Source organism: Oncorhynchus keta, chromosome 20 (assembly GCF_023373465.1).
Source record: "Oncorhynchus keta strain PuntledgeMale-10-30-2019 chromosome 20, Oket_V2, whole genome shotgun sequence".
Classification (NCBI taxonomy): Eukaryota; Metazoa; Chordata; class Actinopteri; order Salmoniformes; family Salmonidae; genus Oncorhynchus; species Oncorhynchus keta.
In genome coordinates this window covers 4,856,085-4,878,498 of record NC_068440.1, presented here as the reverse complement: position 1 = coordinate 4,878,498, position 22,414 = coordinate 4,856,085, and the positions used below count along the sequence as shown (strand labels likewise).

Sequence of the window (22,414 nt, the reverse complement as noted above, 5' to 3'; positions counted from 1 at the left end):
AACTATGGGCAAAATTAAAAAGAGATATTTTATTTATTTATTTTCTCAACTGGTCATTAAGCGCGCTTCGCATTCGCCATTCAAGTGCATAGGCAACGAGGCAGGCTTCGACACGTCACGCCACTTTGTAGTGAGCTGGAGGCAGTATGCATTTTGAAAACATATACTTAATTCTTTGAAACGTGCTTCAAAGTACCCTAGCCAAATCCAACCAAATGCGCAGGCAGTTATTTTATAAATACTTCCAATGGCCAGTGAAACCAGTGGCCTTTTTCTCCTGTGTTCTATTGTTTTGTTAATCAAGTTTGTTTCATTGTCCAGTAACCAATGATAAGTCCTGTTAGCAACCAATGTTAACACATTAAGATTTCCACTCTTTCAAAATTTCTAACAAGTATTTTCACCTCTGTCACATGAAACCTGCTAATTGCATTATTGAACTAACATTTGCGCGTAGCCCACTGCGCTTATAATGTGAAGAAATAGAAGTTTATCAACATTCTATGCTAAACGTTCTGATCTGTTGCATGAACCTCATTGCTTTTGAAAGTTTTTTTTGGGGTGCAGCCATACTAGGCCTACTGTTTAAATGAATTTGGGATCTATTGTCCCACAACTGTCTCAGAGTCTGTTTGGAATAGGCTTTGTTTCTCGCACAGAATGACAAGCTGACCAATAGAATAGGTTAACCTTTCTACTAGTTTTTATTTATTTATTTATTTCACCTTTATTTAACCAGGTAGGCAAGTTGAGAACAAGTTCTCATTTACAATTGCGACCTGGCCAAGATAAAGCAAAGCAGTTCGACAGATACAACGACACAGAGTTACACATGGAGTAAAACAAACATACAGTCAATAATACAGTATAAACAAGTCTATATACAATGTGAGCAAATGAGGTGAGATAAGGGAGGTAAAGGCAAAAAAAAGGCCATGGTGGCAAAGTAAATACAATATAGCAAGTAAAACACTGGAATGGTAGTTTTGCAATGGAAGAATGTGCAAAGTAGAAATAAAAATAATGGGGTGCAAAGGAGCAAAATAAATAAATAAATTAAATACAGTTGGGAAAGAGGTAGTTGTTTGGGCTAAATTATAGGTGGGCTATGTACAGTAGGTTATAGTAGTGGGGAATAGTTATAGTAGTGGGGGATAGGGTAGGTTGACATAGGCTAGTGATTTGGCTGTTCGTTATTTGTCTTGTTGGCTGAGGAAAAGTACACGCGGGAAGTTATTCTAATGTAGGCGGCGTGTGGGTTTGAAGTTTGGGGAAGCTAAGTTTCACCATTTAAAAATAATAATAAAGCATTGCTCGCATTTGCAGACTTATGTAAGATCACCTACTATTCCTAATGTGATGATTAGATTGGATAGTCATCATTTAGGATAAGAATATAACTTAATTACTGTTCACAAAAAAAGACTGTTCATTGCAGCTCGAAGTTGCATAGAGTAGGCTTAGGCTATGTCACATTTATATCATTTCTCTTTTTGCACATGAAAATGTTGGCCTTTTTACAAGCACATTTCATGCAATTTCACTTCACTTTATATGACTGAAGATATTATGGGGTATTGTGTGTAGATTGATTCAAATATGACAAATTACAGGGTAGCCTACTCTGCTGACACTGACAGATCAATAAAAACGACGTTGTCTGATTCACATATTTGGCTTACGAGAAAAGGGAGACAAAAAATACAATATGACGTCCATCTAAACCTGGAGGAGGAAATGATTGTCCAAAAACACTGGCACTGATGCAATGATAATGACAGTGACAGTGAATATGCACACTCACTGGGCATATGACTGATGTTCTCCGCTGGTGCCAAAAAGATGGGTTACTTTTCGCTCAATTAAGTTGAGAATTTTGATAACTTAAAGTCAGGTTGGAGTCTTTTCGTTCTCTTCTCTTTACAGCAACAGCCATTTGTTTTCCAAACTGTTTTTGCGAGATGTATTTTTAATATCGCGATATGCCTGGCTGGGTCTCTTTGCTTTTCACTGACAGTCGCAACTCAACAGTCATCTGTTTGGTATTTGTTGCGCTATGTCCAAATTGCGGGCCCTTCTGACTGTAGGCTATGTGATTTGAAACAATTCACAGCTTTTCATTTTTATAGATAATGATCCCTAATTTCATGTATTTTTTGGATTGCTTCCGCTAGCCTTGTTCTAACATCTTCAAATTGCTCGTCGGAATTCAGTAGGAATTGACGCATGCCGTTGCATCCAAGTTGCATGTTCTGTTAAGATGAATTACCATAAACTAAATGGGATTTCTGTCATTCTGAGAACCTCGTGGATGAACGCCCTAATCAGGTTACGCAACCAATGCATATAGTCCAGTAAATTTCTTAAATGTCCGGTAAATTAAAATGCTGCCGGTCAAATGTACTAACGGGAACCCTGGCCTGCACTAAGCATTGTAAAACTAAGCCTTGCTAGATATTTTCCTGCCTTGTTCAGTGGCCAACTCCGTGGCCTTTTGGTTAGTGTCGGCCCTGAGATTGGAAGGTTTGGGAGTTCGATCCCCAGGAGAGTCATACCAAAGACTGTAAAAATGGGACCTGCTACGTCTCTGATTGGCACTCCGCATTAAGGAGATAGCTTGGGGGGTCAGGACCCTGTGAGTCTATTGATGTGAAGTACTTGCACATCAAGCTGCATCACACTACAGAAACCAGAGATAGGCTCCAGTTCCTCTCGTGCAAGGCTACTTACTGCCATGTTCCAGGGTGAGATGAGAACAGCAGAGCAGGGAGTTCTATAATTACCCATGTAGGATGAGCAGAGTCACCGCTGTCTGTCTCACTGAAGGGATACATTACGACTGCATGTCATTAGAGCCATCGATCAGTTAGACAGTAGGCTTTGTGCTGCTGGGCTCTAATTTCTTTGGGAGATAGTGTATGTGAGCTTTCGACTCTCTTAACAGGCAGGCCATTCCATTTTTTGTGGCATACATTATACAGTGCATTCGAAAAGTATTCAGACCCTTTCACTTTTTCCACATTTTGTTTTTACGTTACAGCCTTATTCTAAAATATGACAAAGTGAAAACAGATTGTTTTGAAATTTTTGCAAACTTATTACAAATTTTTAAAAATGAATACTTTATTTACGTAAGTATTCAGACCCTTTGCTATGAGACTCGAAATTGAGCTCAGGTGCATCCTGTTTCCATTGATCATCCTTGATGTTTCTACAACTTGTTTGGAGTCCACCTGTGGTAAATTAAATTGATTGAACATGATTTGGAAAGGCACACACCTGTCTATATAAGGTCCCACAGTTGACTGTGCATGTCAGAGCATGTATCAAGCCATGAGGTCGAAGGAATTGTCCATGGAGCTCCAAGAGAGGATTGTGTTGAGGCACGGATCTGGTGAAGGGTACCAAAACATTTCTGCAGCATTGAATGTCCCCAAGAACACTGTGACCTCCATCATTCTTAAATGGAAAAAGTTTGGAACCACTAAGACTCTTCCTAGAGCTTGCTACCCAGCCAAACTGGTAAATCTGTCGTTCTGCCCCTGAACAAGGCAGTTAACCAACTGTTCCTAGGCCGTCATTGAAAATAAGAATTTGTTCTTAACTGACTTGCCTAGTTAAATAAAGGTGTAAATAAAGGACCATGGTCAGGGAGGTGACCAAGAATCCGATGGTTACTCTGACAGAGCTCCAGAGTTTATCTGTGGAGATGGGAGAACCTTCCAGAAGGACAACCATCTCTGTAGCACTCTGCCAATCAGGCCTTTATGGTAGAGTTGCCAGACGATAGCCACTCCTCAGTAAAAGGCACATGACAAGTACTCAGACCATGAGAAACAAGATTCTCTGGTCTGATGAAACCAAGATTGAACTCTTTGGCCTGAATGCCATCTGGAGGACACCTGACACCATCCCTATGGTGAAGCATGGTGGTGGCATGCTTAAAAAAGCTCTCAGGACCTCAGACTGGGGCGAAGGTTCACCTTCCAACAGGACAACGACCCTAAGCATGCAGCCAAGACAACACAAGAGTGACTTCGGAACAAGTCTGTGAATGTCATTGAGTGGCCCAGCCAGAGCCCGAACTTGAACCCAATGAAACATCTCTGGAGAGACCTGAAAAATAGCTGTGCAGCTGTGACATTCCCCATCCAACCTGACAGAGCTTGAGAGGCTCTGCAGAGAAGAATGTGAGAAACTCCCTAAATACAGGTGTGCCTGTAAATATGTTATACCTAAGAAGACTCAAAGCTGTAATCGCTGCCAAAGGTACTTCAACAGTACTGAGGGAACGATGGTCTGAATACTTAGATAAATGTTACATTTAAGTTTTTTATTTACAGATTAAAAAACTGTTTTTGCTTTGTCATTATGGGGTGCACAAGAACACAAAGGCAACCTGCCTAAATGACTACAGACCCGTAAGCACTCACGTACGCAGCCATGAAGTGCTTTGAAAGATTGGTAATGGCTCACATCAACACCATTATCCCAGAAACCCTAGACCCACTCCAATTTGCATACCGCCCAAACAGATCCACAGATGATGCAATCTCTATTGCACTCCACACTGCCCGTTCCCACCTGGACAAAAGGAACACTTATGTGAGAATGCTATTCATTGACTATAGCTCAGCGTTCAACACCATAGTACCCTCAAAGCTCATCACTAAGCTAAGAAATCTGGGACTAAACACCTCCCTCTGCAACTGGATCCTGGACTTCCTGACGGGCCGTCCCGAGGGGGTTAATGTCGGTAACAACTAATCTGCCACGCTGATCCTCAACACTGGAGCTCCTCAGAGGTGCGTGCTCAGTCCCCTCCTGTACTCCCTGTTCACCCACAACTGCATGGCCAGGCATGACTCCAATACCATCATTAAGTTACCAGACGACACAACAGTGATCACTGACAACGACGAGATAGCGGGCACGAACAAGCCTATTCCCACTCAGGAAACGAAAAAGATTTGGCATGGGTCCAGAGATCCTCGAAAGGTTCTACAGCTGCAACATTGAGAGCGTAGGGATGCGTCACTGCAATTGCTCGGCATCTGACCACATGGCACTACAGAGGGTAGTGTGTACGGCCCAGTACATCACTGGGGCTAAGCTGCCTGCCATCCAGGACCTCTACACCAGGCGGTGTCATAGGAAGGCCAAAGACCCCAGATTGTCAAAGACCCCAGCCATCCCAGTCATAGACTGTTCTCTCTACTACTGCAGAAATTTGACGAACTGACTTGTTGGAAAGGTGGCATCCTATAACGTTGCCACGTTGAAAGTCACTGAGCTCTTCAGTAAGGCCATTCTACTGCCAATGTTTGTCTATGGAGATTGCATGGCGGTGTGCTTGATTTTTATACACCTGTCAGCAACGTGTGTGGCTGAAATAGGCAAATCCACTCATTTGAAGGAGTGTCCACATACTGTTGTATAGAATTGTTCACCCTTTTTCCACAGTTTCTGCGGGTGCAGGAGAGGATGAGTGTTCAGGAGGAGCTGGACAAACTGCTCTTCCTCGTCTCAGATCAGTCCCTGTCTCTACTGCCAGAGTACCACCAGAGAGTCAAGGTATGTCTGACTTCCATCGTCTTAATGCGATCCAATATTAAATTCAAAACTATTCATACAGAAGCGCTTTTCCTAGTTTCCTGCCTTCTATGGAGATTTTCCTAGTGCTTCTGCCTCTGCATTGCTTGCTCTTTGGGGTTTAAGGCTGGGTATCTGTAAAGCTTGACAACTGCTGATGTAAAAAGGCTTTATAAAATACATTTGATTTGATTTAAAGGTGTAATATGCAGAAATCGCTATGCCATTCCCTAGTTGCTAAAAATCCTAATAGTTTCCCTTATTTCAGTTTGTGACAAAACAAGCTGTCAGTGTGTGGAGAATCATTGTACCATCTAAACCGCTGTGAAATATATTTTCCAGAACCAAAATTATTGTATTTTCAGCTGTTTGAAGCTGGTGTACTGAACCAAAAGTCAAATATTAATTTTAAGAATGAGAGGCGTAGAAATAGCACAAACAGAACATATCTACTTTGCTTTCAAAGAGAATGACAGATCTCTAACTCACATTTCTGTGTGAATTTGGTTGTCGTCCCAAAAAGTGACATATTGTAGCTTTAACTAGTTCATACACATTAACATTTTCCATTGGTTGCACTGGTGCTCCCAACTTTATAAAGTTAGGAGCAAAGCATAAAATTTAGAAGCAGCAGAAAATGTTATTTTTTTAATAGATTGAGATATAGCATATATACATTGTAGCAACTTCTGAAGCTCATGTTGTTCCCTAGGAACTAATATTTAACCCTGTAAATACATTTGTTTATTATAAAACGCTTAAATGTTGACAGAAATACCTATCATTGAAATGAAGTCATTTGTGGAATATTATGTTTCTACATTATGTAGAAGCACTATTTTCCTATTGGAATTGTACACAATTGTCAAGTTTGATTATAACATGCAAGAGATCAGTCATTCATTCATTGCTATGATCGTTGATCTCCTGAAGAAGCTATCCCTTTTCCTCTCTTTCTATGCCCCCAGATGTTTGGATATACTGATAAAGTTACCAGGTTGTTAGCTAGATAGCTAATGAGGTAACAAGCATGACTGAACAAGGTGTAAAACAAATGGTTAATGGCTCGTGAAATGTTTTGGAAGTGCCCGCAACATGGTTTATGAATGTAAAATGCGGGCTCCCAATCCTCGACTGTAAGAAAAAAAACTGTTCAGTAGTGCTTAAAATGTACCCAAAAACATGAATAATTGATCATCTCTGATGTAAAGCCTACAAAGTTGCCTGCCATTATGTCAGGTCGTGATGTTGAGTTCGAATACATTTTTAACTGACCAAATTAAGAAATGTTTTTCACGCACTGCAAAAATGTGTGTGGACCAGAAAGAGGCTCTCTTGTCACTGTATTTTGTTCATGCAATGAGGAATTACCATCGTCAGAGAAGTTAGACAACATATCTGCAGATAATTTTTGTCTGGAGCTCAAAAGTCTGAAGTAACAGTATGCAAATCAGGGAGCCAAATTAACGACTTGTTCAAAGATCCAATTCTGTTCCCGACATTCATCAAAAATATCTATTTAAAAACAGCCTTTCCTTCGCAAACGATCCATCACTATGTAACACTAGTGTAATAAAGGCATTATCCCCCATCCCCAGGTGCTCCAGTCCCTGCAGTACGTGGACAATAGCGGTGCTGTGCAGCTGAAGGGCAGGGTGGCCTGCCAGATCAGTAGCCATGAGCTGCTCCTCACAGAGCTACTGTTTGAGAACGCCTTGAGTCCCCTGGCCCCTGAGGAGAGCGCCGCCCTGCTGTCCTGTCTGGTCTTTCAACAGAAGACCCAGGTGGAGCCCCACATCACCAACACACTGCAGGAGGTATGGGGGAACTGGGGGGGGGTTGAGTTTAGGGGGAGAGGGGTAGGGTTGAGAGTGTGTGAGAATACATTTCCTTGGTTCCTTGGGTCCTTTTTTTGCCTCCTTATCAAAACCCATTGAATGAGAAGATCAGAGGTCCCTCCCTCTGACCTCATCCAATGGGTTTTAAGAAGGATCCGAGGAGAGAGGACGCAAGGAATTTAATGAAATGCAATTGAGATTCTCCCTGTGTGTGTGTTGGGGTGGTAGAATGTGCTTGGTTGTCTACAGGGGTAGGGTTGGGGTTACACTTTTTTGTGTTCTTGTAATTGTCCCCTATGTGTTATAGTTGAAGGTTGTGCAACCATTGTTTTCTCACCCATCTACACTCAGTACCGCATAATGACAAAGTGAAAACATGTTTTTAGAAATGTTTGCAAATGAAATTCAGAAATATCTCATATACATGAATATTCACACCCCTTAGTGAATGCTTTGCAGAAGCACATTTGGCAGTGATTATAGCTGTGGGTTTTGCGTCAAATGCAAAATGAATCATACCGGCTGTATTTCTATATCTTAACTTGATGGCTGACATGCAAAAAAATGTGGGACTTTATCAACAATGGACTATTGAAACAAATACTAACAAATAGTTTTTAGTTTGTGTTTTCCTTTAACTTCTTGGTGACAGGGGGCAGTATTTTCACGTCCGGATGAAATGCATGCCCAAATTCAACTGCCTGCTACTCATCCCCAGAAGATAAGATATGCATATTAGTACATTTGGATAGAAAACACTCTGACGTTTCTAAAACTGTTTGAATCATGTCTGTGAGTATAACCAAACTTATTTAGCAGACGAAACCCCGAGGACAAACCATTCAGATTATTTTTTTTAAGGTCACTCTCTTTTCAATTAGTTTTCATTGGGAATACAGATTTCTAAGGGACTTTCTTGCAGTTCCTATCGCTTCCACTGGATGTCAACAGTCTTTAGAAATTGGTTGAGGTTATTCCTTTGTGTAATGAAGAAGTACGGCCATCTTGAACGAGGGTAACTTGAAGTGTACTGTTAGATATAGATGCTTGACCAGAAAGCATGTTTTCTTCCTGTATTGAACACAGATCATCCTGTCTTAAATTTAATTGATTATTTACATTAAAAAATACCTATAGTTCTATTACAAAAGTAGTTTGAAACGTTTTGGCAAAGTTTACAGGTAACTTTTGAGATATTTTGTAGTCATGTTGCTCAAGTTGGAACCAGTGTTTTTCTGGATCAAACACGCCAAATAAATGTATATTTTGGATATATATCAACGGAATTAATCGAACAAAAGGACCATTTGTGATGTTTATCGGACATATTGGAGTGCCAACAAGAGAAGCTCGTCAAAGGTAAGGCATGAATTATATTTTTATTTCTGCGTTTTGTGTCGCGTTGAAATATGCTTTCTCTCTTTTGTTTACGGAGGTGCTATCCTCAGATAATAGCATTGTTTGCTTTTGCTGAAAAGCCTTTTTGAAATCTGACATGTTGGCTGAATTCACAGCACGTGTAGCTTTAATTTGGTATCTTACATGTGTGATTTAATGAAAGTTTTGATTTATTTATTTATTTGAATTTGGCGCTCTGCATTTTCCCTGGCTTTTAACCTCTTAAGCGCACCCGACACGCAGGCGTGCCATCTAGCCATCTGGAAATGCAAATGCGCTACGCTAAATGCTAATAGCACTCGTTAAAACTCAAACGTTCATTAAAACACACATGCAGGGTACTGAATTAAAGCTACACTCGTTGTGAATCCAGCCAACAAGTCAGATTTTTAAAATGCTTTTCGGCGAAAGCATGAGAAGCTATTATCTGATAGCATGCAACACCCCGAAATACCTGAAGGGGACGTAAACAAAATAATTAGCATAGCCGGCGCTACACAAAACGCAGAAATAAAATATAAAACATTCATTACCTTTGACGAGCTTCTTTGTTGGCACTCCTAGATGTCCCATAAACATCACTATTGGGTCTTTTTTTTCTCGATTAAATGGGTCCATATATAGCCTAGATAAGATCTATGAAGAGTGTGTGATCCAGGAAAAAACAGCGTTTTAAAACGCAATGTCATTTTTTTAAATTAAAAAAGTTGACGATAAACTTTCACAAAACACTTCGAAATACTTTTGTAATCCAACTTTAGGTATTAGTAAACGTTAATAATCTATCAAATTGATCACAGGGCGATGTGTATTCAATAGCTCCACGTCTTGAACTCATGGTCGAAAATTTCTCCTCAAACATCCTGTCGGAGACCGGAAGGAATGGGCTCTCTCTTACTCGTTTGACCAAGAAACAAAGCCCAGGCAATTGACAAGACTGGCGACATCGTGTGGAAGCTGTAGGACTTGCAATCTCAGCCCCATGTAATTTGGTTTCCCATAGACAATACATGCAAGTGGCGCATGGATATTTTTCCCAGTTTTCGGTGATCAGTTTTTCTTGTGCTTTTCGATGAAACACAGGCTCTGTTATAGTCACAGCCGTGATTTAACCAGTTTTAGAAACGTCAGAGTGTTTTCTATCCACACATACTAATCATATGCATATACTATATTCCTGGCATGAGTAGCAGGATGCTGAAATGTTGCGCGATTTTTAACAGAATGTTCGAAAAAGTAGGGGGTAGGCTTAACAGGTTAAACCTCTTATGGATCCCTTCACTCACCAATCCCTTTAGCTGGATTGATTTGAAAACATCCAGCGAAATGGTAGCGGACCAAATTCAAACTACAGGAATATCAATATTCAACATTCACGAAAATATATGTGTAAAACATCAAAATAAAGCTTAACTTCTTGTTAATCCAGCCACTGTGTCAGATTTCAAAAAGGCTTTACGGCAAAAGCAGACCATGCGATTATCTGACGACAGGGCCCCGCATACAAACGCATGAAAATCATATTTCAACCAGGCAGGTGCGCCACAAAAGTCCGAAATAGTGATATAATTAATACCTTACCTTTGAAGATCTTCTTCTGTTGGCACTCCAAAATGTCCCAGAAACATCACAAATGGTCCTTTTGTTTAATAATGAATCTTCTTGATTCAGAAATACACCGGTTTCAACTCGCCCAACATGCCTACAAAGTATCTAATAAATTACCTGTAAACTTGGTCCAAACATTTCAAACAACGTTCCTAATCTAACCTAAGGTACCCTAAATCATAAATAATCAATACAATTTAAAACGGAATAAACTGTTTCTAATACCGGATAAAAACAATGTGAAGCGCGTTCCAGTTCACACGCACCAAAACAGTATAGTCCACCTGGAGTGGCACAATGAATAGCCCTAAAAACAACCTAAAAAGGGCTTCCCATAGAAAACTATTGGAAAACACAATTACCTCAAAAAAATATTCCCTGGATGGATTGTGCTCGGGATTTCGCCTGCCAAATCAGTTCTGTTACACTCACAGACATTATTCTAACAGTTTTAGAAACTTCAGTGTTTTCTATCCAAATATACTAATTATATGCTAGCTTCTGGGCCTGAGTAGCTGGCAGTTTACTTTGGGCACGCTTTTCATCCAGATGTAAAAATACTGCCCCCTAGCCCAAGGAGGTTCCTTTAAGTAATACTGCAGAAAATGTGGCAAAGAAATAAACTTTTTTGTCCTGAATACGAAGCGTTATTGTTTGGGGCATATTTTCAAACGGGATGCATGTTTTGGAATATTTTTATTCTGTACACGCTTCCTTTTCACTCTGTCATTTAGGTTGGTACTGTGGAGTAACTACAATGTTGTTGATCCATCCTCCGTTTTCTCATATCACCATTAAACTCTGTAACTGTTTCAAAATCACCATTGGCCTCATGGTGAAATCCCTGAGCAGTATCCTTCCTCCAGCACCTGAGTTTGAAAGGACTCCTGTATCGTTGTTGTGACTGGGTGTATTGATACACCATCCAAAGTGTAATTAATAACTTCACCATGCTCAAAGGGATATTCAGTGTGCTTTTTACACATCTGCCAATCGGTGACCTTCTTTGCGTGGCAATGATAAACCTCCCTGGTCTTTGTGGTTTAATCTGTGTTTGAAAATCACTGCTCGATTGAGGGACCTTACATATAATTGTAAGTGTGGGGTTACAGAGATGGGGTTGTCATAAAGAAATCATGTTAAATGCTATTATTGAACATGGAATGAATTCATGTAACTTATTATGTGATTTGTTAAGCACATTTTTACTCCTGAACTTATTTAGGCTTGCCATAACAAGTGGTTGAATACTCATTGACTCAGCTTTCAATTTTGTATTCAATTGTAAATCATTCTACAAACAAAATTCCACCTTGACATTATGGAGTATTGTGTGAAGATCAGTAACACAACATCTCATTTAAATATATTTTTAATTCAGGCTGTTACACAACAAAATGTGGAGAACGTAAAGGGGTGTGAATACTTTCAGAAAGCACTGTAACTATACATTTCAATGTGTCATCTGTAATGTACATGGATGGAGGATGGACATGTTGGCTTCTAGTGATACACACACTGGTTTGAGCTCAGGCTAGACGCACACAGCTGTCTTACCCCGCAACAAGGGCACCACACCCGATACACACTCCCCTGAAGCCCTGAAACATGGAAGTGCTCTAAAGAGGGCTGAATTAGTGATGGGCGAGGTGAGAGCCATGTCTGGAGTGGTTTAGAAAGGTACCATCCAAGGGGCGAGCAGCAAGGAACAGTGATCTCTGACAGGGAACACAATCACCCAACACAGGTAACAGGGCTCCGAGTGGGATTTCAGATGACGTGCAGCTTAACACTTAACAGAGGGGAGGCTGAGGTTAAAGTGGAATGTGCAAAGTAAGGCGGATGTGATTGGAAAGTGTCACGTGTTTAAGTGCTCCTTGTATGACTAATCTGTGTCTATCTGCCTTTGTCTCTCATTCTGCTCTCTCTCGCTCTCGCTCTCAATCTCCACTCTTCTCTGTCCTTCTCCTTGTATTAACCCACTTTTGACTGTGCCCCATTACTACCTCCCTTATTACTACCTCATGTCTCTCTCCTCTCTCTTTCTTTGCCCTTCTCCTTACATTACCCCACTCTGTGTGCCCCGTCTATTACTTTCTTCTTTTGCCACATCTCTCCCTCGGCTCTCTCCTTTCCAATCTCCCATAGGGTATTGAGAGAGTGCTGGCAGTGGCCCAGCGTATTGGGGAACTGCAGAGGGACTGTGGGATAACCCAGACAGCAGAAGAATTTGTGGGCCAGTTCAAGTTTGGCCTGACCGAAGTGGTATACTGCTGGGCCAGAGGCATGGTGAGTGGCATAAGCGAACTGTAATTTTAGACTCTTCTTGATTGACCTCATTTCAATCAAGACACTCGTGGACAGTTTCCTGGACACAGAATAAGCCTAGTCCTGGACCGAAAAGCATGTCCATTTTAAAGTGCTTTGTACTCCAGAACTAGGCTTAATCCCGTGTCTTGGAACCTGGCCCCTCAAAGCTCCAAAAACCTGCCCCCTAAAAGATCTCCATCAGGAGTTGGGTTTCTATCCATTTGGGGGGGGGGGCATCAATTATCTGCAGATAAGTGATAAAAAGATTCTCTGAAGATGTTAATTCCTCAGTGCAGAAACAATATATTGAGGAGAGAGCCTCATTCTGGTCCACACAATTTTTTCCCGGTGTGTTAAATTGACAATGGTAGGCAACGTTTTAGACTTTACATTAGAGATTAACCATTTTTTATGGTTTTAGGTACATTTCTAAGCATTTCTGAATGAATAGCCATTTGGGAGCCAAATGAACAGCTCTTTTAGGTGAATGGAGCAAAGTGATCCGGGTCACAGAAAAGACTAAATGCCCATCACTGTGCAACAGAGCTCAAAGGGGGCACTGGTGTCTTAAAAGGGCAATGACATACACAACATGACCAAAAGTATATGGACAACAGCTCGTCAAACATCTCATTCCAAATTCATGGGCATTAATATGGAGTTGGTCCCCCCTTTGCTGCTATAACAGCCTTCACTGTTCTGGGAAGGCTTTCTACTAGATGTTGGAACATTGCTGCGGGGTCATGCTTCCATTCAGCCACAAGCGGATTGGTGAGGTCGGGTGCTGATGTTGGGTGATAAGGCCTGGCTCGCAGTCGGCGTTCCAATTTAACCCAAAGGTGTTCCATGGGTTTGAGGTCAGGGCTCTTGACAAACCATTTCTGTATGAACCTTGCTTTGTGCATGGGGGCATTATCATGCTGGAACCAGCGAGGGCCTTCCCCAAACTGTTGCCACAAAGTTAAAGCACAGTATCGTCTAGAATGTCATTGTATGCTGTAGCGTTATGATTTCCTTTCACTGGAACTAAGGGGCCTAGCCCGAACCATGAAAAACATCCCCAAACCATTATTCCTCCATTATCCCGCACTTTGCATTGGTGCAGGTAGCGTTCTCATGGCCATCCTGCCAGATGGTGAAGCGTGATTAAATCACTTCAGAGAACGAGCTTCCACTGCTGCAGAGCGGCAAGCTTTACACTACTCTTGACTTCTGTGCGGCTGCTCAGCCATGGAAACCCATTTCATGAATCTCCCGACAAGCAGTTCTAGTGCTGACGTTGCTTTCAGAGGCCGTTTGGAACTCGGTAGTGAAACTGATTTACAACGGTGTCGTTTAATAAACAAAAAACCACCGTCAACAGAACAAATACATGAAATGGGTCAAACAAAACCCGGTTATCACCAGTGGTATGCGCACAAGCACGACAAGAAACAATTACGGACAAGGACATGGGGGGGAACAGGGGGGGGGAACAGAGGGTTAAATACACAACATGTAATTGATGGAATTGGAACCAGGTGTGATGGAAGACAAGACTAAGCCAATGGAAAATGAAAAGTGGATCGGCGATGGCTAGAAGGTCGGTGACGTAGACCGCCGAACGAACAAGGAGAGGGACCAACTTCGGAGGAAGTCGTGACAGAAATGTGATTACTGATGATAGTGTTTTCAACACAGAAGTTCATACCAAATTATTGCCTGATGATCTTCTGAACTTCCTAATACCTTTCTGATTTTAGTTTCGTCAAACCATATTTCCTTCTGATTGAAATACTGTCAAAACTACTGGCAGATTGATTTGAAATAGACTGTCATAGCCCCTTTCAAAAAAAGTGAACATTTGCTTTGATTATATCACTTTTTTTACTTGATGGGGTTGATATTTCTTTTAATATATAAAAATGGGGTCACGGGCCAAAAATGTTTGGGAACCCCTAATGTACTTTATCATAAGTTTAAACTAACTGCTATCCCTACTTCCTGGCCTATTTATTTAAAAATAAATGCAGAGTGTCGGGGTGGCAGGTAGCCTAGTGGTTAGAGCGTTGGGCTAGAAACCGAAAGGTTGCTAGAGCTGACAAGGTTTTTAAAAAAGCTGTCGTTCTGTCCCTGGATAAGACAGTTAACCCACTGTTTCTAGGCCGTCATTGTAAATAAGAATTTGTCCTTAACTGACTTGCCTAGTAAAAAAAAGGTAACAAATACAGGGAAGACCAAGAAGGCAGCAGTCCTGTCCTGTACTCAACTGTGTCTAAATTAACTTGTATACTTTCCTATTTCCTCCTCCAGCCATTTGCAGAGATTGCACAGTTAACAGACGTCCAGGAGGGCACGGTGGTGCGCTGCATCCAGAGACTAGACGAGGTGCTGAAGGAGGTGCGCCAGGCAGCCCGCATCGTGGGAGACTCGGTCCTGGGCAGCAAGATGGAGAAGGCCTCCCTGGCCATTCGCAGAGACATCGTGTTCACTGCTTCACTCTACACACACTAAGATGGGAAGGGAGAGAATGGGGGGAACAGGGAGAGCGAGAGAGGGTGTAGATAGTGTTTGTATTATAGGTGAAAGAGTGTGGAGAGGAGGAGATAGAGAGGATGTAGGTACGGTATTGTAGGTGAGAGAGTGCCAAGGTGCCTGAGCCAAGTCCCAAGCTCGATCAATGTGTGTGAGCATGGTGAGTGTATGAGGGAGGGGTGTGTGTTTGTGTGCGATTGTATGGACATACTATTGTTTACCTGAGTCCTAATTAAATTCCTGGACATGGAAAGGGAATGCTCTTAAACAAATCAGACCAATGTAGTAATGATAATGAAATTATTTGTAATTTATTGTACAGTAATAAAATCCACTGTGGACTAACATTTTAGAGTACTTTGTTTTTAGCAATTGTCCCCCAAGGGCTCCTGTGATTGTCTGAGTAAGTGGCTGTATGCATGAGTCTGACATTGGTTTAAACATTATGACACTGTTAACTATTGCTCTTGCTGTATACTGTAGGAACAACAATCTGTACATATCCTATTCTGTGAAACATAATGTCATTTACAGTCAACTATCTAACCCTAATCAAAATCATGATCCGTTCTAGACTCATGCTCATGTTATGACAGCAAGCCACGGGTATAAAGAGTTGTCAGCATAGCGTAAAAAGTATTCAAATCCAATATCCGGTCATCTCTTTAAAGTGTTTGTTTCGGGTTTTCCAGCTCAGTGGCATATGTATTTCCCAGTCTCGGCTGTCTCTTTAAGACAACGATAGCTTTGTGTCTGATTAATTCAATGTAACGAGAGATGCATTGGAGAAACCTATTTTCTGCGGTGACTGTGGATGTACCAGCTACAGAGAGTGTGAAAAACATTGACATTTCTTTCCTATTGGTCATGATCATCGGATAATCCAATTGGCGGTTATCATATACTAAAGTTATAACGTGATACCGTTATTATAGGCAACGGATGTGGGGATACAAAAAATATGGATTTAAATGAGCTGTAAATTAAGTCTCCATAATTTCATCATTTTTCTGTAAGCGGATTTACCAAAAGTCGTTTTGGAGGAATAAGAATATTTACATTAAATTGTTTGGAGGGGAGTTTTATTCTGACTGCACGAAATGTCTGAAAAACACGGTAAGCTTTTTTTCTCTTGTTCTGTTGCGTCTTTTATGTCAGCACTGTAATTGATAATTGAGCCAATTCTTCCCCTCCCCCCGCGGTATATTCTCTCCTTTGGATTGTGATACATGTGTACATTTGGGATAATTGTTTGACTATAGGTTGTTTTGGTAGGTTTTTTTTTTAAACAATTGGCTACTTGGTGACGTATGATATCTCTGTTTCCATCTTCTCTGTTTTCACCTCCCCATGTCAACATCTCCCACAAACTCATCCTTCTATTTATCTGCATGTCCTACATCTGTAGTCTGCTATGTTATGTTATTCCCAATAGGCTACGCTCTATTTAATTGCCTATGCATGCACATTTATTTAAATAACTACAATGAAATAAGGGTTTGCGTGCGTGCGTGTGTTTGTTTCCATGAGTGTGGGCGGATTTGCGTGCGTTTGTACAGTGTATCAGGGCGAATGAACGTGAGCGTGTGATAACATAAGAAATGCAACACAATAATTTGCTTAATTTCTCTCTTTAACTCCCTTGGATTCACTGTATCCTAGGAGGTTATCAAGGTAAGAGCCATGCTACTGAGTGAGATGCCTCCCTAATTCTAAATGAAAGCCTATAGCACAGAAAACAGGTTTCGGTTGGAAAAGCCCTGTATAGAGAGGCCTGCCTGCATGCACATCACACCAATGAATGAAGTTTATAGGCTATATAGCCGTATCACGTGATAGACACAAACAGACAGCTGAGGTTTTTCGGGAATAGCAGAACATTGTAATCCAATATGGATGATAAAACATGCCAGATATAATCATATTGTTCATTATGGAGAGATGGCAACAGATATAGAACTATTCCCCCTCTCAAAGGAATCAGCTCATCTTAATTATAGACACCCAAAGAAATCCTATACAAATTTGACTAGATATCTACAACATAAGACATTTGGAATAATCAAACAATATATGTTCTTTGATGGCTTTCCATCACCATTAGACTACTGAGTAGTATGCTATCTGGTATATGCCTTAGTTGTGAATGGGCCATTAATTCAAACAGTCAATGAAAGTATACATTAGTGCATTAGTTTACTATCAGATCCATATGAACTCCTATCACTTATCCCCCATTCATCCACTATAACCCTTCCTTTCTTCACTGTTGTCCTCTCTCCTTTTTTATTGGACTATCTCTCCCATTGCATCCTATGAATCAGATTTCCCTGTTTCACATTCAGTCCCTGATGTGCGCCATGTAGCCTTGAAAGGTGTCCCTCCCGCTGTGTCAGGATCCCATCCCCCTTCTGTGTTTGAGTGGTCTTACTCTGGCTGTGGTGACAGTGTTAGTGGGTTATGTAATGGTGTGTATCCCCAAGCACAACTCTCTCTCTCTCTCTCTCTCTCTCTCTCTCTCTCTCATATCAACTGCTGAATAGGCTAGTCAGCATGCTGTTTATTGCTGTACTGTACAAAGTCAACCTGGCTACTGTGTGAACGTGGTTCTTTTTGTTTCTCTTTGTGTGTGAAATGTATTCAACATTTTCACACTCTACATAGGTTTGTGTGGTTTACATACCCGTAGGTGACAAACCTATTATAGTGCTTGTATTGCGTAAGCGGTGACCAAAATGTTGGAGGGATGGCTAGTTAGATAACATTTCTGCCGACTCACTCACTCACTCACATATTTATTTCTCTCTCTAATTTATTTCCATTTCTTCCTCTCTCAGGTCTGGAGGACTCCAATCGGCAGGCCATGTCCCAACCCATGCAGCAAATGCAGCCCCCTCCATACCTCCCATCCCAGGACCCTAACACTGGCCAACAACACTCCAACATGCAGCACTCCAACATGCAGCACTCCAACATGCAGCACTCCAACATGCAGCACCCCAACATGCAGCACCCCAACATGCAGCACCCCAACATGCAGCACCCCAACATGCAGCACCCCAACATGCAGCACCCCAACATGGGCCCTCCGCCCAGCTGTGGCCCCCAGCCCAACTACCCCCCTCCACCCCCTCCCCCTGGCTCCGATGGCTACCAGGAGACCCAGTTCCACAATGGATCCTACGGAAACCCAGGGGCCCCACAGGGCTACACAGTCCAGACCCAGGGCCCGGGAGGGGGGGTCCCACATGCCCCTGTAGGGTATTTTCAACCAGGATACCCTCTCCAGCTGCAGCCCTGCACAGCCTATGTGCCTGTCTACCCCATGGCGTCGGTGAGTCAGTGTATTCATCTACGATAGCAGTAATTATTCCAAAGCATTTTGTGTTTGCTGAAAAGAGAACGAAGCATATGAGGGTGGTATGCTCATCTGATTCTTTAGAACACCGGTGCTGGTTAGGGAAAAATATACAAGAACGGAAAGGTCCGCACAAGGTATAATACTGCTCCCCAGTGTTTTACTTCTGCACCATGATATATTCTGTAAGGGATAATCAACAAGGGGCTTATGCTCTAGAATGCCTTTCAAGCCAATCAGAAACAAGTATTCAACCATGCCATGGTATATGTTTGTGTATCATCATGATGCAGTAGTAAATCACTGGGGAACAGGCGCAGCATTATCATGACCTGGTATTTCCTTTCTTAATCGAATAGAGAATGAGTCACCCACACAAGCCAATTTCCATTGGTTCTTAGGTTAAGGCTGTGGAAAGTAAACATTGGTTTGCTCCTCTTGAAAATCCAAAAAGGCTTTTCCAAGGTCAGTGGCCATAAAGAGATCAAGCATCTCACAGTAGGAGTACTGTTCTTGGATCAGTTTTGCCTTGTAGATCACACTGAATAAGATTACATGGACAAGGGGGGACCTGATCCTAGATAAGCACTCCTACTCTGAGATGCTTGATTACATCTCTCTCTCTTTCACTCTCTCACTCACTCTCTCACACAGGGACAGCCCTACCAGGGGATGCCCCAGGGTCAGATGGGCATGCAGATGCCCCATGGCATCGCTCTGATGGAGCCCCGGCGCCCGCCTCACGACTACCTGCCCATCGCTGTGCTCACCACCGTCTGCTGCTTCTGGCCCACAGGAATCATAGCCATCATCAAGGCAGTACAGGTTGGTGTTAGGCTAGCACAGAATTGTCTGCACAGTATGTTTGTTAGCTCGCTAGTCATTTTTAGGGAAATTATTGATTGTTTTGTTGTTTCTCTGTTTATTACAGTATTATGTTTATTTTTTATATGCTGGCTTTGTTGGTTAGCCTGATCATTATGCACAAGACTCTACAACAGTCTACATCATGTAATTGCAGCATTGTTTACACAGGCTAAAATTGATTTTTGCATTGGGCTTTCCTTCTGATTTGTTTGAGTTGAGCTAAGCTGACAGCCAGGCATAAATAGCCCTGCAAACTTGGGTCTTGAACCATTAGTATTATTATTATTATGGTTGTTTATTTTAAGACCTGATAAACTATGTTTTGTGGCTTTTTGTGTGAGTATGTACTATTGTCAACACCACTCTCTCCCCCTCTCAACTAAATTCAGTTTAAGGTTCATTATCGGCATGCAATACATTCTATAAATATGGCCAAGCACTCCAAAACCATAGTTTGTGAGTGGAAAAAAGCATTCTCTCTCGCCCTCCTTCCCCCTCAGGTGCGTACAGCAGTGGCCAGGGGGGACATGGTGACGGCAGAGATAGCGTCCCGTGAGGCGCGTAACTTCTCCTTCATCAGCCTGGCGGTGGGCATTGCCTCCATCGTCCTGTGTACCATCCTCACCGTGGTAGTCATCATCGCCTCCCAACACCATGACGATGACTGGGAACCCTAATACATAACACAGTGTGGCATCATGGGATGTTTAGTTTTGGGTGGAGATTGAAGAATAAGAGCACCGGAATTCACTCTCTGAAACTGGTATGTTATATTGGGGGGTGTATATATGTGTGTGTGTGTGTATATATATGCACCCTGTGTACTGTAAATAGTACTGACCTGACCTACTGACTACTAACGGATTGAGAACCAATCACACTTATATTCAATTGCCAAAAGATACACATTACTTGCCAGTATTACCTACCATTTACACTCGGATATAATAGCGCTCCATAGCACTTATGGGGGAAACAGAGTACATACACGGAGGCATTAAAGGGCAATTCCACCACATTTCAACCTCATTTTCATTATCTATAGCACAGTACCAGTGTCTACATATGTGAAAATGGCGCATGACATCATCAAAAGTACCAAAAAAAAACCACCTGATTTTCAAAAACAATGAGATTCACAGTGACGTGGGGAGTAAGAAAATGCCCTCCATCTGGCTAGAAACTCGTTGCGGGTTTTGAAAATCCGAGTTTTTCTTATTTTTCCTCCTGCCTTATCACAGAGAATAATCTTTAGGACCTTCTTCTCTTTTTAACCACAGAGCATAGAAACGTGCAAATTTTCACATATGTAGACACTGGTATGGTGCTGGAGATAACGAATATGAGGTTGAAAAGTGTCAGAATTGCCCTTTAGCTATGAATTACAGATTAATTTATGGTCCCCTTGATCCTAGGTAGACCAAACCATGGATCACACTGTATCTTGATAAACTATTTAAGCCTTCACAAAACTGCCAAAAAGATCACAAATCATGACTGACATTAGTGCCATATATAAATAGTATTGTGTAAGGAGGTTGTTTTGAATTACTTCTAACATAAATACTTTTATTGAATTGTGTTTAGTCATTTATAGTTTTTGATTTATGATTTTCATAAACACCCACATCTAACGATAGTATTTAAAAAAATATTTATTAAATGGATCGTATAAATTATAGTATAAGACTGCCAAACAGACGTTGGTATGGAGGGATACAAATTATCAGTATTCATTTTACACACAATCAAATGGAAAGTAAAATAAAGACATATTGTTGTCTTATTATGAGATTAATATATGAAAATTGTGGACTAAAAGATTGGGATTTGTCTCGTGAGATGAATGACATCTCTATTTTAAAGTTGTGCTGGCGGAGGGATACACCATAGGGTGTACTGTGACCGTGTCTTTTCTCCCGCCTGTTTTTTTATATGACATGGGACTATTTTAGCTACATTGACAAATTGTTTGTTGCATAAGATTGTTTAATACTTGTTCACTTTATTTATGTATGTATTTAGGTATATTATAATTTATTAGTTTATTTATAATATTTATTTTTCATAGATTATTAGCATTTCACCATTATGTTTTAGTTGAAATCAATAGTTTATTGTACCCCTATTGGCCTACAAAACCTTAACTAAACTCAGCAAAAAAGGAAATGTCCTCTCACTGTCAACGCCGTTTATTTTCAGCAAACTTAACATGTGTAAATATTTGTATGAACATAACAAGATTCAACAACTGAGACATAAACTGAACAGGTTCCATAGACATGTGACTAACAGAAATGGAATAATGTGTCCCTGAACAAAGGGGGGGTTAAAATCAAAAGCAACAGTCAGTATCTGGTGCGGCCACCAGCTGCATTAAGTACTGCAGTGTTGCCAGTTCTTGCTGTGAGATGTTACCCCACTCTTCCACCAAGGCACCTGCAAGTTCCCGGACCTTTCTGGGAGGAATGGCCTTAGCCCTCGCCCTCCGATCCAACAAGTCCCAGACGTGCTCAATAGGATTGAGATCCAGGCTCTTCGCTGGCCATTGCAGAACACTGACATTCCTGTCTTGCAGGAAATCACGCACAGAACGAGCAGTATGGCTGGTGGCATTGTCATGCTGGAGGGTCATGTCAGGATGAGCCTGCAGGGAGAGTATCACATGAGGGAGGAGGATGTCTTCGCTGTAACGCACAGCGTTGAGATTGCCTGCAAAATAACAACAAGCTCAGTCCGATAATGCTGTGACAGACCGCCCCAGACCATGACGGACCCTCCACCTCCAAATCGATCCCGTTCCAGAGTACAGGCCTCGGTGTAACGCTCATACCTTCTACGATAAACGCGAATCCGACCATCACCCCTGGTAAGAGAACCACAACTCGTCAGTGAAGAGCACTTTTTGCCAGTCCTGTCTGGTCCAGCG

At 41.6% G+C, this 22,414-nt stretch overlaps 2 protein-coding genes across 3 annotated transcripts in view; both read left to right on the top strand.

Moving 5' to 3' along the window:
- Positions 1 to 15,607, top strand: part of LOC118399192 (helicase SKI2W-like) — a 50,022-nt gene extending 34,415 nt beyond the window's left edge. Inside the window, exons 26-29 of the mRNA XM_035795063.2 lie at positions 5,464 to 5,574; positions 7,191 to 7,409; positions 12,585 to 12,725; positions 15,039 to 15,607. Coding sequence (XP_035650956.1) covers positions 5,464 to 5,574; positions 7,191 to 7,409; positions 12,585 to 12,725; positions 15,039 to 15,239 — 672 coding nt within the window. The 3' untranslated portion in view covers positions 15,240 to 15,607. The remainder of the gene's footprint in view (positions 1 to 5,463; positions 5,575 to 7,190; positions 7,410 to 12,584; positions 12,726 to 15,038) is intronic.
- A 140-nt stretch (positions 15,608 to 15,747) lies between these two features.
- LOC118399199 (proline-rich transmembrane protein 1-like) lies at positions 15,748 to 22,192 on the top strand. Of its 2 annotated transcripts, XM_035795082.2 has the most exons (5): positions 15,748 to 16,376; positions 16,923 to 16,934; positions 18,098 to 18,594; positions 19,273 to 19,443; positions 19,986 to 22,192. In XM_035795082.2, the coding sequence occupies exons 1-5, from the start codon at positions 16,361 to 16,363 to the stop codon at positions 20,160 to 20,162; spliced, it is 873 nt and encodes a 290-aa protein (XP_035650975.1). In that variant the 5' UTR covers positions 15,748 to 16,360; the 3' UTR covers positions 20,163 to 22,192. The 2 variants fall into 2 exon arrangements, with proteins under 2 accessions (XP_035650975.1, XP_035650976.1); XM_035795083.2 differs by lacking the exon at positions 16,923 to 16,934.
- Positions 22,193 to 22,414: the final 222 nt, after the last annotated feature.

Excerpts from the sequence above, each read along its gene's own strand:
- LOC118399199 (XM_035795082.2), top strand. Across the intron at positions 18,595-19,272 it reads CTGTCTACCCCATGGCGTCG|GGACAGCCCTACCAGGGGAT; the intron begins GTGAGTCAGTGT and ends TCTCTCACACAG. Across the intron at positions 19,444-19,985 it reads CCATCATCAAGGCAGTACAG|GTGCGTACAGCAGTGGCCAG; the intron begins GTTGGTGTTAGG and ends CTTCCCCCTCAG.